At 39.6% G+C, this 18,294-nt stretch overlaps 1 protein-coding gene across 2 annotated transcripts in view; it reads right to left on the bottom strand.

Annotated features, from left to right (window-relative positions):
- Positions 1 to 1,840: 1,840 nt before the first annotated feature.
- The window catches only part of klhdc8b (kelch domain containing 8B), a 103,201-nt gene continuing 86,747 nt past the window's right edge, over positions 1,841 to 18,294 (bottom strand). For both annotated transcript variants that reach the window (XM_043707832.2, XM_043707833.2), the window contains 2 exons: positions 16,151 to 16,252; positions 1,841 to 4,096 (listed from right to left, as the gene is read on the bottom strand). In XM_043707832.2, the coding sequence (XP_043563767.1) occupies positions 3,900 to 4,096; positions 16,151 to 16,252 (299 nt within the window). In that variant the 3' untranslated portion in view covers positions 1,841 to 3,899. The remainder of the gene's footprint in view (positions 4,097 to 16,150; positions 16,253 to 18,294) is intronic.

Genomic DNA, 18,294 nt, shown 5'->3' on the forward strand with positions numbered 1-18,294 from the left:
CTGGTAGCCTTCAGTTAGTCAGCAATTCTCAGGAATGGGACCTTTGCTGCTGGGATCCTTAATCCCAGGGAAGCCTGCATAGGCCAGAAGTTCACTCAGGCTCCTTGTAAAGCCTCTCTTAAATCCAGGTCCACTAGGATCTCAAAGCACAATGGCATTAGATACATGGGAACACCACCACCTGTAAGGTCCCTCCAAGACGCTCATCAACATCACCATTCCTTCAGTGTCAGTAAGTCAAAATCCTCAAATTTCCTGCCTAATGGCTTTTTGGATCTACCTAAAGCAAATCAACTGCAGTAGTTCAAGGATGCACCTCACCACCACCTTTTCAAGGACAATTAGTGATGAACAATAAATGCTGGCCCAGACAGGAAAACCCACACCCTCCACGTGAATGAAAACAACTTAATACAGCATCCCTCCCAAAAGAAGGGAAAACAAATCTGTCTCAGGCTCGTCAACTGGGTTTCAAAGTCCTCATTACTTGTGTAAACTATCACCTTTAGACTGGTAAAAGACAGTCACAATAAGGTGCCATTTACTGAGAGATATCACTTGATCAACAGAATTACAGATACAACGAGAAAATGTTTGTATTTTGTTTGATAGAACCATACATTTTTGTAAATTAAATTAACTGAACAGATCATTTACATGTTAATACTTGCATTATGACTATATAACTATTATTTTGAAGTATTGCTTTAATTACTCCTCTCTACTGTTGCTTCGAAATGTGAAAAGAAATACAATTAAAACAATTTAATTAGTTAAAGATGATTTGCCTTTTTATTGTTTGTGTTCATATTTCGATAAAAGTCAGAGATTTTGTGTAAGTTGTTCATTGTTCACACAGAAATATGTAATTTTCTGGCAATCCCTCTTTTAAGTGCCCAGATAATCAAGCTCTGATTCAAATTTGAGGAAGATCAGGGAAAACATATTTGTCTTGGATCCTCACTTATAAAAGTGCTTTTAGTATATGGACTTCACAGGTTTGTATGGAGTGATATTGTTATCATACTCATGTAGGATTTTTGACACAGTCACAGAAATATAAACTGGCATACAAACTGATTTAAAGATATGGTAAGCACTTCACTTACACTGGGGCAGTACAACTACAGGAATCATAGTCATCTGTATGTGTTAATACCAGAGGAACCTTGCTCCAAATCTATTAAGAAGGTCACAGTGATCTCCAGAAGGATACTATTTGAACTTAGGTATCTAAGCAAGTTAAAGTGGAGAAATGTAACTTCAGGAACATTATATTGTCATGACAATCTACTGCCACCATAAGTACTTCAATTATCTCAATGTGGCACTTAGACAAAATGTTAATGCTGTACTTCTACAGACATCACACTCACACTGATTACCTACAAAAGTAACCTAACATTTCATTTACACTGATAACATTTCCCAGGATACTCACACAGACTTGCTAGAAACTTGAGCTATTATAAGAAACTCCCATAGATTCCATTGATGCAATACTATTGAAGGAATATGGATCACACTGGTGTGATAAAGCAAATGAAACCTCAATGACATTATAGTAACACAATTAAAATATCTTACATTGATAGTGCATCATTATTATAACATTACTTGCTAAAATAGCATTACCATAATCAGAAAATAACTAACCTTCATTACACTAGTGCAAGACTCTAGTAGACACCTCAATTGTATTGTGATACTATTATAGGAAATCCAAAGCAACTATATTGATTTCATTTTAAAATAGGAAGCTAACCATAGTTTGAGTGGGGCAAGGTCTATAAGAATGCCACTTGTGCTAAAGAAATGGTGCACTGATAATTTGCTGGGGTAATTATTCCATATGAACATCACAAGGCAATATATCTAATGAAACACTGGAGTAATCTGTTAACCTTCAAAAGGAACTTTTCAGTATTTTAAATGCAACAACATAACCTCACAATAGATTATTGGAGTGGTCCTGCTTAAAAAAAAACTTCCTTTTACAGTGACAGCTAAAGGAACCACCATTAAACTGATTTTGAACAATGCTAATGAATATTCCTTCCTTGATCTGATATGGCACTTCTGCAGAACACCATTGCTCGCAGCTAAATATTAAACTGCTGTGACAAGAGAGACACGGTAGTAATGCATATCCACTCCCCCAATGAAATTAAACTATTTATAAACAATTAGGCACTCCATCTTTCTCTGACATTTGGACTACTATCTGCAAACTTGGCAGAATAGTCAAGTCTTGGATTTAATTCAGTCGGCTGTGTTGCCCTATGTTTTAATGAAATTGATTAAAATAAGGTCTTAGGTGGGTAATGGCAGAGGCAATAGAGCTAGAATGAACCAAAAGTCTTGTTCTGAACTACAATTACTTCTGTTGCTCCGCAGCAACATAATTTTGATTTGACATTAATTTGACATTAAAGTTATAGCTTCAAACATAGTATGATTCATACTAATTCATATGGCTGAACATTTACTTCTAGTGGTACTGTGTGAACTTGTCCTGTAGTGGTATCTATCCCCTACTGAATTAAAACTGATGTTACAATGACATAGAAACCCAGCAGTGACCATATTGTTCCAATACCAATGTAGGTATGTTTCAAAGTGTTCAGACACTCTCGGTCACACAAGGCCTCCAACAGTGTTAACAGGTCCCTGTGCCGCACCACTGGAACAGGAGCAGCAAGGGTTATTAAAATGTTGCTATTAATGCTACTGTATAATTACTATTGTATACATTTCAGAAGTGGCACCCGCTTCTCCTCTAGAATAACAGTCCAACAAACTAAAAGCACTTAATTTGGTACCAATTAAATAAACTTAAAGCAGGTGTTGGATTGCCACACCACCTTTACAACATTTCATAGCTTCGCAGTCCAAGCTCCTCTCAAGAATCTAATCTTATGTAGGACTTCTGTCATAATATACTGCTTATACAGTGTACAATCCTTTATTAGGAAGCGTACACTTGTTATTCTGTACTGCAGAAACTTTCTGTGCTTGGATTTGAGTAGCACAAATATATGACTTGTATTAATATAACAGTACTCTACAATGCTTAAGCTGATGTGACATTATTAAAGAAACATAATTAAAAATGACAGTGTTAGAACATGATTACAGAATTGTCACAGCATTCCCACTAGTGCGACAATATAAAAATCTTACTGCACTTTTTGGGGCATGAACACAGCAATGTCACTAGGATTCTGCTCAATCTGGAACACATAATGTTCACTTAGAATAGTTTGTTAGGCTGGCAGATTGTACCTGTGTTAATGTAAACTGCTGCAAAAGATCTTAAGAGTCTATGGATTACCTTATCATTATCCAGACTCATGCAAATTTTCAAATAGCAAACATGAAACTGGGGCTATCCTTGAAAATCTTCAACCTCATGGTCCCATTGCTAACTCTGACTGTAACAGAGTACTGCTAAGTATCCATCACTTTCCTATCTTGAGATTTCGACATTTGGTTTTGACTTCAAATCTTTAGCATCTGTCTTTTGGAAGGAGGATGATATCTATTGCTGGACACAAGGGAATACCATCAATACAAAGTAATTCTATTCCAATGTTGCTTTCTACTAACAAATTATCCATCCTGATTGAAAAGATGTCAATGGAATAAGTGATTGGATATAACTGCCTCAGCCCATCTCTATTATTAATCCATAGTTATGTATCTTGTGGAAGTTCAAGAGAAAACATCACCTTTGTGTTTAAGTTTTTCTTCTAAATCTGTGAACCACAAAATATATTTTAACAGCTTTCACTGACAACACTGAGATTCTTTACCAGAATCAAACAACACTGACAGGACCAAGAAGCTTCTAAGTTCTTGAGTAAGTACTGATCCATACACTTGCTGCTTGAAAGTGTTCAGATACTTTCTCGGTCACACAAGGCCTCCACAGCATTCGTAGGTCCCTGTGCCACACCACCGATCACAAAGAGCATACTATCAGTTTGGAGACCGGAACAAGAGCAGCGTGGATTATTCATTGCAGGTAGAATTTCCCATTTCTTCTTGTTTGGATTGAACCCTTCCACTGATCCAAGTGGCGAGGGTTGGTTCCCTGAAAGTCAAATAAAATGCAACAAAGTAAGGAGCCAGTACTTAACCATTTACAGATCACCTGAAGTGTAATTGGTTTGGCCCAAAATCAATTCTGAGTTTTTATTACAGTATCATCAAGTTGCATTTCTTCTCCATTACATGTTAAGTTACCTATTTTCATGTGAGGATTAAGCTACATTTTCACAGTCATTTTCACAGCTAAACATCTTGATATGTAGCTTTGTGTCCTCGGAAAAATTACTCTATTTAAAAATATACTATCTCTCTAACTTACACATTCATGGTTCAATCTCACATAAAGAACATATTCGGCAAGTATAACAAGTAACAATTCCTTATGCTGTTGTCAATCAGGAATTTCTATTCTCTATGTAGTACCACTCCTCGTGGGAAATAACAAGGTCAGAAATTATAGCTGGAGTCTTTGGTTGAAAGATCGTCAAGTTTGATTTTGATCATTGAGATAGTAAGAGAGATCAAAATGATGAACCCTAATGGAAGAGATCTCATTATGAAGAGAGACTTGAGATTATTGAACTTTTCTACATATAAAGGAAACACTTGAGACAATCTTATATAGGTAGACAAGATAGCTAAATGTATGGAAGGTGTAAATCCCAAATTGTAAACGCATGGCACAATACACGGGTTCAAAATATTAAAATGTACATTTAAGACTGACATCAGAAAGTTCTTCATTAAAGAAATAAGGAACATATGGAATGGAATACCAAATAGAAGAATGAAGGCAAAATCAGTGGAGTTATTTAAGAAACGCTTAAATGCTTTTATCAGGCAGACAAAGGAAGCAAAATTGATGCCATTACCTATGACAAGTTTGGTAACAGGCAACATTTAATCAGGTGGGAAATTAAAGATTGTGATCCTACTATCATTTTGTCTGCAACAAAATTATGTCTGTGGTCAAAAGGCCTTTTCTGCACCCACCAATTAAAGCCCTTAAGTAGGCAATTAATTAATTGATCCCACTTTTGCCAGAATTAATCCCATAGTGGGAGGCATGCCATCTAAGAAAGACAATAAGCAAACTCTGGGAAGGGATGGGGAGAGAGGCCTAGTTAAGGAACTCAGTGCCTGATCGAAGAATCTAACATTGCAAAAGCCACCTGCCATTTTTTCTGCTCATTCCTCTGACTTCTCCTACCCTGAAAAGCCCCTCACACCATCACTCACGATACACCCAACTCAATGCAAGACCTCAGATGGTTGTTGTGCCAACAGCAACCACTGTCTCCCAGTGGTGCTGATCAGTTTTAAAAGAAACTGTCATCTCTAATTGGCCAATAGTTTTTGACAAGCAGGACTTCCACCCCTAGAGTTCTTGTTCGAAGAGAGATCCCATCACTGAACTGATGTCTACCTGAGTGCCACAAGATGCAGCCAGCCGTCTCAAAAACAGGCATGGGGAGCAAGTGACATCAGCTGATGGTCAGACCCCTATTGCCTTCTCAAAATTACACCCAGGATCCTCTGGGTGGATTAACCAAGCAGGGCTCAATAATTCTCCTGACCTGCAATTATATTTGAAGAGTGAGAGCATTCCTCCATGTTAAAAGCATTAGTGTTTATGTTTCTGTGAACAGAAAAGGGCATTGGAGGGAGGGAATTTTTCCAATTATAGCTCAGTTGGTATAGAAGAGAATTATAGCTTTTGGGCAAGTGCAACCCAGCTATTTATATGGATCAATATAAGCATCCTTCCTTAGTCAAAATATTGTATGATTATAAAATAAAATAGCTTCTAAGCTTACATAAAATAATTTCTAACATATAATATTTATTGAAAATTTCCAGTGTTCTGATGGAACTAAAACAGCAGGAAGATTGCTTACTAATTGGAAGAGAAGTTGCTGGAGTGGTTAGATTAGATTCATTATGTAAACAGGCCCTTTGGCTCAACAAGTCCACACCGACCCTCCGAAGAGTAACCCACCCAGAACCATTCCCTTTCCCTGCATACCCCTGACTAATGCACCTAACAGTATGGGGATTTTAGCATGGCCAATTCACCTGATCTGCACATCTTTGGGTTGTAGGAGGTAACCAGAGTATCCAGAGGAAACCCACGCAGACAGGTGGAGAATGTGCAAACTCCACACAGATAGTTGGCTGAGGCAGGAATCGAACCTGGGTTTCTTACCACTGAGCCACCATGCTGCCCCTTGAAGGTAAGTGATTAAGTCTTTGTATTCCTATCCTTTGGGCAAGGATTTATCTAGCAATGATGTTCTGCTCAGTTTATTTGGCAAGTAAAAGGACTCCAACATGAAAAAAAACAGCATTTTTTTCTGGTTGTGCACCAAACATTAGTCTGGAGAAATGACAGGATGATAATTAAATTTAATTTTTTTCCACAGACTATTTAGAAGTGCTGTGCAGGGTGTAGAGATTTAGTCTTTCAAACTAGTTCCTAAATCTGTGTGGAATTAACTACTCTCAATTTGACAAGTTTTATGTCCATACAATTGGCTTCAACATTCCTGAACAAAGGGAGAAAAAGATCACCAATGATTCCTGATTCTACATGTAGTAGCCAATTGGCAAGCCAACACACACTCTCTAAAAAATATGGAGTGTTCCTTTGGGTTTGATACTGGTGCCTTTCACTTCTTCCATCTGCCTACATATGATACTTTACACCAAAGGGGATTTTACCCATGTACTTTTGGTTCTCTACTAGGCTGGAAAATTTTGGAGAATGTGCTTGTATCAGTTCCCCAAAGTGTAGCCCAATGCCTCTTTTTTTACCCCTGTTATGATAATCCACTTGAAAGTAGCGAAATTAGTTGAGGCTCACCAGCAACAAATTTTCAACAATTTTCCAATGTACCACTGCCATGGTGTCTCCAGCCCGATAGGTAATGGGAGACTTAAGAGCCCACAGCAAATGTCTCTGGCCCTAAGATTCTTGTTATAAAGTCTGAGGTTCTCCACATTGGAGATTTGAATTTTTCATCCAATTTCCTGGACACTGCTGTTGTCTTAAGAATAATACAAGTGTTGAATGAGAGGCACTTTTGCCTCCAATTGTTTCACTCCACCATTTCACATTCCATGCAGACCAGTAGCACTATCACCACGTACTTGGTGAAGACTGCCAGCTCACCTCAGTCTCATGGACTGACTCTCTTTGTTCCTCCACAACCAGCCGAAAGCCCTTAATTCAATGGCATTCTCGGATGCATCCATTTGTTTTGTAACTCCTGTAAAATCATCCCTGGACGCACTGCTTCTGTGAACAGGGTTGAGGCCCCACAATGGTTTTGATCACCGAAAACTTGAAATCTGAAAGATTCTGCCTGAAGAGTCAGAACTGAGACAAACCAGGACAGTAGGCTTTCTTCTCTAAAGGATAATGAAGCTCTGGGAGTTTTACAATGGTCTGACTACTTTGCTTAATGGTGATTTTTACTGTTGATAATTTTTATTTCCATCTACTTATAAACTGAATTCATAGTAAAATTACTGTAATTAATTTCAACTTGCATTCCCTGGATTATCAGTTCAACTGTTTGGATTATTAGTCCACTACTGTATACTATCGCTGTTTTCAGTGGAGCAGAAAACTGGGAACTTACAGAGGTCAAATTTGCAACCAATCCAAGAATAAATGAGTGTAGTCCCAAAAGTTAAATGCATACCATTAACCACCAATTTCATATACACTCCAGTCAGTGTCAGCTCCAAATTTGTGAACTAATCTTATGTATGTATGTATCCACTAATATAAAGCGAAAATCAGTATTTGATATATAGTTGGATAATATGAAAATAGAAAACCGAATAATTTAACTGTTTAAAATCATAGGCTTGCATTTAGAGGAACTATAAAAGCATTTAAAAACAGATGTCCAGAAAGGAAACAATCAAGCATTGGTCTGGAACTATGCCTTTCTACACTGTTTTCCAGATTTTGTCCTTGTCAGAAATGTTTAAGCCGAGTACATCGAAGCTGGAACATCACAGCCTTTATTGTTCAGCTCTGCGTTAGGAAGTTTTTTTTTTATAAAGGAAAGCTCTCTTCCTGTCCTGGGCCAGTAATTGCAGTTATTTCTTCCAAAATAAGCATAGCCTTAAAATGTTCAAGTTTAAGAAACATACCAGCAGGTTTGCCTGTTCCAAACAGAAGACAAATCCTCAATTTGACAATGGACACCAGTTACAATTTATTTCAAGGATGTTTCCATGCTTATAAAAATTAAGTTGACAACAATACACACTCATTTGTTTTGAAATATGATATTCTTTAAATATACTTTTCAGTTAGACCAAAGGTGAGCTTCTTTAAGCCACACGATGAAGTAGTTGGTAAGCAAAATCAAAACATATTTGACATTTATGCCAATGTTTTTTGAAATTTCAAGGCTTTCTTAGCAGGACTTACACACTTATTGGAAAGGTCCTAGGGAGTGTTGCTGAACAAAGGAACCTTGGATTGCAGGTTCATAGCTCCTTGAAAGTAGAGTCATAGTTAAATAGGATAGTGAAGAAGACGTTGGTATGCTTTCCTTTATTAGTCAGAGTATTGAGTACATGGGTTGGGATATCATGTTGCGGCTGTACAGGGCATTGGTTAGGTCACTTTTGGAATACTGCATGCAATTCTGATCTCTTTCCTATTGGAAGGATGTTGTGAAACTTGAAAGGGTTCAGAAAAGATTTACAAGGATGTTGCCAGGATTGGAGGATTTGAGATCTCGGGAGACATTGAATAGGATGGGGCTGTTTTCCCTGGAGTGTTGGAGGCTGAGGGGTGACCTTATAGATGTTTATAAAATCTTGAAGGGCATGGATAGGATAAATAGAGAAAGTCTTTTCCCTGGGGTGGGGGAGTCCAGAACTAGAGGGCATAGGTTTAGGGTGAGAGGGGAAAGATAAAGAAGAGACTTAAGGGGCAACTTTTTCATGCAGAGGGTGGTACGTGTATGGAATGAGCTGGCAGAGGAAGTAGTGGAAGCTGGTCCAATTGCAATATTTAAAAGGCATCTAGATAGGTATATGAATAGGAAGGGTTTGGGGGGATATGGTCTGGGTGCTGGCAAATGGGACTAGATTAGGTTAGGATATCTGGTCAGCATGGACGAGTTGGACCAAAGGATCTGTTTCTGTGCTGCACAACTCTATGACTCTAAATAGAAACACCAGAAGCAGTTTGGAAGGAGCTCTACAGCTCTGGGTTATTGATTCTTCACACATATACTCATTGTATTATATTCACATTCATGTAAAAAGAGATGAGTGTCATGCTCTGTGATGTTGGATGAGATGTACAAGAAATGACAATCAGAGAGATAGGACAATATTTTCTTAGGGAACATAGCAAAAAATAAGTTCTCTTGGGCATAAAGTGAAATTGAGTTATGAATTAGCAACTAGCAATTCTGAGGGTAATATTTTCCTTACAAAATGTGATCATTTTATCTGAGATTGACAAGAAACACAACAATATTTCTGGTCAGATGAGCTAATTTCATCATGACAAAAATTACATTTATTTCATTACCTCGATTTTCACCCTCATAAATGTAAAGGCAGTGTGAAATCAGTTTATTTTTTCCCATTCTCTAATTTGTGATGAAGCTAATGACATGGTCACTGATACTTTCCATCATTCTCCACACATGACAGCAGCCTATTAGACACAACTGCAAGCATATTTCAAGTCTAATTTTTTTTTTAGTTTTACCTTCACTAACTAGGTGCTGTATTTTGAGACATTAAAGCAGAAAAGTACTGAAGATACAAACCAACGGCATCATTATCCATAAACAGAAAAGATAGGGTGGAATCCCCTTGCCCTGAACATGGTGGACATTGACAAATCAGTTAGGAAAACAGGGTGAGACTGGTAGAAATGTGATCTTGACACTGAAATCAAAGAGTCCAATTTATGATCCAATTTATGATTTTGAATTTTACCAAAAACCAACTGTGCCAGATTTCATACAGGGTTTATTGCTGTGAACCCCAGTGCTATTTCTCCTGCTATTTTCCAAAACATACCTCATTACTTTTGCACAACACCTCTGTGACAGCCCACTCATTATATCATTCCTCTCACCAGAGGCAGAAATACCTGCCATTGCTGGGATCTCCATGGATTTATGCCGTTGGCATTCTATCTGAAATATAGCTGTGAATTAGGATTGTCAGTCTGGAGCTGTACTATGCGATCCCTACATCTGATGAATTGCCCCAGTGATGGAAGGTATGACCAGCTGGCACCCTGTCTTGCTGACAGGGATCTAGATATCCTAGTGGATGGGGTTTGCAAAGGAGAACCATCCTCTTCCCTCATGACCAGCAGAGGAGACCACATCACAAGACCCTGTCAGCCTGGTCTGAAGTGGTACCTGGGTCAGTGTCATTTCCATAGCCCAGAGGAACATCCGACAATACTGCACGAAAGTCAATGATGTAATTGTACAGAAGCAGGAGACCAATTGAGCTGATGCTCTGGCCATGATGAAGAAGGACAATGAGGGACTTATAAAAGATGTTTCTGAAGAGATAGTTCAGTACTCTGCCTCTGTATATATTCCTGAATCCCTCGGAGGAAAGAGAAAGTTCCAAATATTGATACTGAGATGGGGAAGGAGAGGTGGTGCAGAGAGTTGGTGGATTGTTAGCCAGAGTCTCAGGCTGGTGTGTTTTTATTTGGTAGCAAGGACAAGCCATGAATGGCAGAAGGCTTATTTTTGGTGGTGGGGTATGAGTGATGATGGAAGTGGTTGCTGGGGGTGGCATGCCTTCTAACCCTCAAACCCTTAAAATGAATGTAACCTTCTTGAACCATCTTCTTCTATCTCTCTATAGCTGCCACATTTCCTGACCTTGGGAGGTCTGGGAATTCAAGCTCTCAACTATGACTTGGGAACCTGATTTTAATACTATAGAGAGCTCATCCAGACAACCCATCACTGTTAAAGCTTCACAAAGTCTATTTGGCTCATGACCTGCTTCAGATCATAGTTGTCCCATTTAATTGTCATTCTGAGGCTCCATTGTTTCCAAATGATTACTGAAACAAACACATTCAGCAAGATACAAAATTACCAATGGAAATTATTTCACCATCAATTTGGTGATAGTTCGATTTGGTGCATTTCCTCACTTAATCAAACTTATACTTAGGAACAGATCATATATAAGATCATCAGAAAAAGGAGCAACAATAAGCCATTTGGACCATCAAGGCGAAAGTGAGGACTGCAGATGTTGGAGATTAGAGTCAAGAGTGTGGTGCTGGAAAAGCACAGCAGGTTAGACAGCATCCGAGGAGCAGGAAAATTGACATTTCAGGCAAAAGCCCTTCATCAGGAATGAGGCTGGGAGCCTCAGGGGTGGAGAGATAAATGGAAGGGGGCTGCGGCTAGGGGGAAGGTAGCTGAGAGTGCAATAGATGGATGGTGGTGGAGTGAAGGCGATAGGTTGGAGAGGAGGGTGAAGCGGATAGGTGGGAAGTAAGATGGATAGGTGGGACAGGTCATGAAGGCAGTGCTGAACTGAAAGGTTGGAACTGGGATTAGGTGGAGAGAGGGGAAATGAGGAAACTGGTGAAATCCACATTGATGCGATGGGGTTAGAGGAAGATGAGGTGTTCTTCCTCCAGTCGGGTATTAAGGGAGTGGAGATAGAAGACGCCCAGGACCTGCATGTCCTAAATGGAGTGGGAGGGGAAGCTGAAGTGTTTGGCCACAGAGTGGTGGTGTTGGTTGATGCAGGTATCCCAGAGGTGTTCTCTGAAGCAATCTGTGAATAGGCGCCTGGTCTCCCCAGTGTAGAGGAGACAGCATCGGGAGCAACGGATACAATGGGTGGAAGGCCCCTTTGGGGCCTTGGACAGAGGTGAGGGGGAAGGTGAAGGCGCAGGTTTTGCAATTCCTGTGGTGGCAGGGGAAGGTGCCGGGAGAGGATGGTGGGTTGTTGGGTGGGGGTGGGGGGGGGGGGGGGGCATGGACCTGACGAGGTAGTCATGGAGGGAACGGTCTTTATGGAAAGCAGATAGGGGTGGGGAGGGAAATATATCTCTGGTAATGGGCCCATTTGTAGGTGGCAAAAATGGCAGAGGATGATGCGATGTATACGGAAGTTGGTGAGGTGGAAGGTGAGGACCAGGGGTTCTGTCCTTGTTGCGGTTGGAGGGGTGGGGTTTGAGAGCGGAGGTGCAGGAAGTGGATGAGATGCGCTGGAGGGCATCATCAACCATGTAAGAGGGGAAATTGCAGTCTTTAAAGAAGGAGGCCATCTGGTGTGTTCTGTGTTGGAACTGATCCTCGGAAGCGTCGGAAGTGGAGGAATTGGGAATATGGGATGGCATTTTTGCAGGAGGTAGGGTGGGAGTCGGTGGTTTGTAGAATGTTGGTCTTGAGTCAGTCAACGTTGATGGAGATGGAGAGGTCCAGGAAGGGGAGGGAGGTGTCAGAGATGGTCCAGGTGAATTTAAAGTCAGGGTGGAATGTGTTGGTGAAGTTGATGGACTGTTCAACCTCCTTGCGGGAGCACGAGGTGGCGCCTATGCAGTCATCAATGTAGCGGAGGAAAAGGTAGGGAGTGGTGCCCGTGTAACTGTGGAAGATAGATTGTTCCAGGTAGCCAACAAAGAGACAGGCATAGCTAGGGCCCATGCGGGTGCCCATGGCTACCCCTTTTGTCTGGAGGAAGAGGACCATCAAGCCTAATCTACCTTTCAGTTAGGTCACGCTGATCTGATCATGATCTTATTTTCACTTAGAATAAGAATATCCTTTTGTGGTCACTTTCCTACCTGCAACCAAAACTCTTGGCTCTCTTGTAATCAAAAATCTGTCCAACTGAACCTTGAATATATTCAGACCTCAATATTCTCCTTGGAAGAAAATTCCAAAAACTAAAAAAGCCTTTGGAGAAGGAACTCCTCCTCATCTCCAACTTAAATGAGGGACCTCTTATTTTTAAATCATGCCCCTTAGTTCTCCACTTTCCCACCATGAGAGGAAACATCCACTCTACATCGATCCCCTTTAGCATCTTACATACCTCAATTAGATATCCTCTCATTCTTCTAAACTCTCAGCAATACAGGCCAGAACTGCTCAATCTCTTCTGATAGTACAAACCCCTCACATCTGGAATTAATCTGGTGAACCTCCTCTGAAATTATTCCAATGCAACAATATCCCCCCTCAAGTAAGGGGATTGGGGGTTGGTGCATTTATGGAATGAGCTGCCGGAGGAAGTGGTGGAGATGGTTACAATTAAAACATTTAAAAGGATGGATATATGAATAGGACGAGTTTGGAGTGATATGGGCCAAATGCTGGCAAATGGGGCTAGGTCAGATTGGGATGTCTGGTTGGCATGGACATGTTGGAAGAGTCTGTTTCTGTGCTGTATGACTATGATTCTATTTGTAATTTTAAAAATTTCTTTATTGCCATTCACTTTCCTCCTACATTAGTATCATTGGCAAATTTGGACATAGTACATTCCATCCCTGTGTCTAAGTCATTGATAACAATTTCCCAATGACAGACGTTAAACTTACTGTTTATACAAATTCCATCTCTTCTTGATATAGTGGGTAACAAAGGCTTAATAATTGTGATATTCTGGTGTGATAGATTTGAGTACATCAGCAAAATCAGGCAAGCTTGAACTTGCTACAATAAATTGATTTTTCTGAATACAGGGCTTGTTATCTTGTCAATTAACTGAAAACACAACAAAAAATGTCTGCAATAAATGTCAAAGATAAACAGCAGCTGGCTCAGAGTTCTTGGAGTTTAATGGAGCTAAACTGGATGGCTTTTTTATGTCAAAAATATACTTTATTCATAAAAAAATTCTTCACATACAGACATTCTTTATATACATTCTTTATATAATTTCTTTATATACACAGCAGTTAAATTCTGTACAATCTTTTTATTTGAAGAACAAACAAACTCAAGGCACTTCTTATTTATGCAAGACTATAAATTGAATGGCTTACAAAAGCATTGCAAAAGCTGAAATTAAAAATGTACCATTTTTATTTCCTCTGATCAAATGGATTTTCCCCAAAGTTTAAATACCCCTGATGATGGTAACCAATACCCAAGCAAATAAGATCCCACTGCACAACATCAAGTACAAGATTTAACTTTAAATAATCACTGCCATGACTAGTCTGAGTTCAGGCAAGCAAAATGTATTCTTGCAATTGTTGGAACTACATATGGATTACGTAAAAATGTGAAAGATAATAAATTGTTTGAATACTTTCTGGATTATTCAGGAATTTCACTCAGGGGAGGGGAATTCATAGTGTTTTCTTGGAAAATGCGGTAAGTTCTTTAATGTGAACTGTGATCCAACCGCTAAACACAGAAAGTCAAGTGACTTTGGATAAACAGTCAAGCAAAGCTTTTTGAGTGATAAAATATTGAGTTTATTGTTGTTAATTGTTGGAAAACCTGGCTTTTGAAAAGATATGGGACCCTATGCTGGTGGCTGCCTGGAACTCTTTCTGCCTTAGTTTCTATTTCAGAAAGACTTTAGGGATTCAAAAAGAAGAAGACCTCCAAAGCTTGCAGTAAAAGCTTCAAGTCTCTGTCTTTCTGTTTTGGCTGAATGAATTGGAAACCTGATTAAGTTTTCCCATCCCAGTATTTTCACTCATTTGTAATCCTGAGACTCAGAACTCGCTCAATTTCCATCCAATCCAAAGCTTGCTGGAAGATATTCCATCCATTTGTCAACAATTCCATTTTGGAGAAAGTGAGGACTGCAGCTGCTGGAGATTAGAGTCAAGATTAGAGTGGTGCTGGAAAAGCACAGCAGGTCCTCCTCTCACTTATCTCTCCACCCTTCAGGCTCTCTGCCTGTATTCCTGATGAAAGGGCTTTTGCCCGAAACGTCGATTTTACTGCTCCTCGGATGCTGCCTGAACTGCTGTGCTCTTCCAGCACCACTAATCCAGAATCTTTTCCAGCACCACTCTAATCTTGAACAATTCCATTTTGTCAACCTGGTGTTCTTTGAGAATCTATCAATTTTTTTAGACCATTGACTAATAATGATCTTTTTGTCCTTTTACAAATACTTGACTGAATCTTCCCAGCACCTGAATGATATGGCGAGTGAGTCAATTGAAAAATACGGCTGTACCAGAAAAATGAGATCTCAAGGTCAAGAAAAGAAATCTGATTTTCCAGCCAAGCTTTTAACAGTGAATCAAGAATTACACTAGTAAGCAGTGAGAGGTCTATTTGCAGGCCTTAACATCTCATCATTACCTAATCTCATCTCATTTATACACAGTTCAATATTTTGCCAGTCAATGGAGAAAAATCCGATGTTGACAATTCTCATAATGGAAGTCTGATTGAGTATCTGGTGACTGTAACTTTTTGGCCTTCTACAGATAATCATCTTGGCCAGAATTCTCCAAAACCTCAGGGAATGCTACGTGGGCACTGACTACCTGCACACTCCATCTACAGAGGTTGGCATTGCCAAAACACCAGCCTGACCATATAAATAAAAGCAAATTACTGTGGACCCTGGAATCTGAAACCAGCCTGACCATGTCATTGGGCACAACAGGGATTCACTTTTAATCCAGTTCTGCCCTTATATACTACATTTTGGAGTCAACATGTTACATTGCAATGCTACTGCCAAATCACTTTGCATGGAAGGTCAGTCCCCATATCATGCATTAGAACATGGGCTGTTGAGTTGCTTTATTATTACATTTAAATATCCATTAAGTATCTCACTAGCACGGAAAAGATGCCAATTGTATTTTTCACTTGTGTTGATCTTCGCAAAAGGGTAAATGTGGTGATACATTCAGATTTGATTGATTCCCTTAAGTGTTTGGCGCTGATCCTCAGATAAGCTGATTTCTTTTTACCCCCTTTAATTTTGTCTAAATGATTTAATCACTTAACGTTCGAGGTGGTTGAGTGCTGGATCTGTTGTTTTACCCATGAATGGGAATCTGATGGCTATGCTTTCCCCAGCCCTCTCAGTGTAAACAGTATCACTCAAGGATGACTCTTACCTAGACCTCCAGCAACAATCACTCTTCCTCCAACGTGGCCCACGGAAAAGTCTGCACGTTTCTCTTTCATCCGACAGGAACGGGACTGCTTTGTCCAAATACCTAAAAACCAATGGAAAACTATTATTAAACAACAGGAAAGATCCAAACATTAACAATGTTGTTAGCTGTATGTGAAACACTGCACTGTTATGGATCTCATTTATTGAATATAGTTCCACTTATTTGTTCTTGAATATGAGAATCTGTAATTACCTCTAATCAGGTCAATGATTTATCGTAGTATTTCATTACCTTATTAATATAATCTAAATGTATATATCAGTCATTAAACCATTTCTTCCAACTTCATAGTTTAACATTAAGTGGAGAGGGATGGTGTAATGTCACTGGACCAATAATCTAGAAGATCAGGACAATGCTATGGGGAAATGGGTTCAAAGCTCCATGAATAGAGTCATAGAGTCGTAGAGATGTACAGCATGGAAACAGACTCTTCAGTTCAACTTGTCCATGCTGACCAGATATCGTGGACCAGAATAAATCTGGAATTGAAAATTAGTTTCAGTAATGGTGACAGTGAAACTATTAATCATTATCAGGAAGATTCCCTCTGGCTCTTTAAAGAAGGACATGCCACCCTTACTACATTTAACTTCAAGTAACTTCAAGACTCTTAACAGTCCTCTGAAATAGATGTAGCAAGCCACTCAGTTCAAGGCACTTAGGGATGGATCACAAGCACTAGCCACATCTCATGTGAAGTAACAGTAAACCACAAATTCCACTTGAACGGGTTTGCAGATTCTGAGATTTAAAAAAAAATAAATTCTAGCCCTCAATCTTAATACATGATAAGATAAATTAACTTCCACTGTCATGGTAAGCGAAGACATCAATTTCCCAAAATTATTGCAATAATAAGTAATCCACTTCATTGGTCACAGATATTTTTTAGGGGGAGTTTGTAATGTTTTAAACTGATTATGGATGCTCAGATTCTTTCAAGATTTTTGTGTAAATTATTTTTTAATACATTGGTTGAAGATGGCTTTAGTGGGATAGGGGAGGGCTTTTTAACCGAGTATGCTTTATGTGTAGATGACAGAGAGGAGAGCATATCAATCACAACCACCTCACTCCCCTCCCTCCCCCTCCACCCCGACCCTCCCCACCACCAGTGCCCCTCTCTTATTATCAGTTTGAGACCCGGATTGTTTAAATTCTGGGCCTGCATTTAAATTCCACTGGCTCAGAGCAACTGGCTGACACTTGATGTTGGAGAGGGAAAATATACGATTTCCCTTTGCAGCTCACAGCAACAGCACAGCTACAAGGCCCCTTGTATTCCTCAACAGTGTGTTAATTCTGACTTTAGTTTATTGTACATGTGTTGCATCTGGAATAGGTGGCTTGAGCTCCTTGTAGCAGTTCCTTTGGGATTGATGTCTGTTTATAATGGTTGTGTATTAAATGCTGATGTTCTTCTGGTGGTTATTAAATATTCACCCAACTATTTGTCCTTAATATTCTTCCAGCTATGAAGGATGATGGCCATACATTAATATATCCATTAAGATTGGGGTGGTGAGGATGCCTTCACACTGCACACTTTGGCTGATAGCTGAACAGGCTAATCCTTGAGAGACAGGTATGGCACATGAAGATACCAGGCATCATTAAGAGTTGGTCGGGCTGTGTTGGCATCTGTTGCCAGATTGTAGAAGCCATTGGCTAATGTGGTATTCCACAGGAAGTGTCACCATTTTCCTCTGTCGTCAGCTAGTGATTGCCAGGTGCAATGGTATTTGTTTGGGGAAATGTATGTCAAGTTGATAGGCATCTCTGAAGTGAAGTATTGAGTATCCTACTGATTATCTGGCTCTCGCTACCTCACCATACAGAAAGTCCTTGAGTATGTGACTACCATTAACCCTGCAGACATCGCCCAACCAATGAAATGATGTCTGCTCAAACTTTGACAAAACTGCCAAATTAGAGATTTTGTCTTGCTGAGATATTCCCTTAATACACTGCAGTCTGTGTTCTCAGCACTTTGCAGCATGTCTGTGAAACAGATTTACATTGAAAGGAAAGAAGTTCAACAATTTCACATAACCATTAAAGGAATAAGGCAGAAATAC

Source organism: Chiloscyllium plagiosum, unplaced genomic scaffold, assembly GCF_037043375.1.
Source record: "Chiloscyllium plagiosum isolate Xiang-an unplaced genomic scaffold, Cpla_swu_hap1 HiC_scaffold_14, whole genome shotgun sequence".
Lineage (NCBI taxonomy): Eukaryota > Metazoa > Chordata > Chondrichthyes > Orectolobiformes > Hemiscylliidae > Chiloscyllium > Chiloscyllium plagiosum.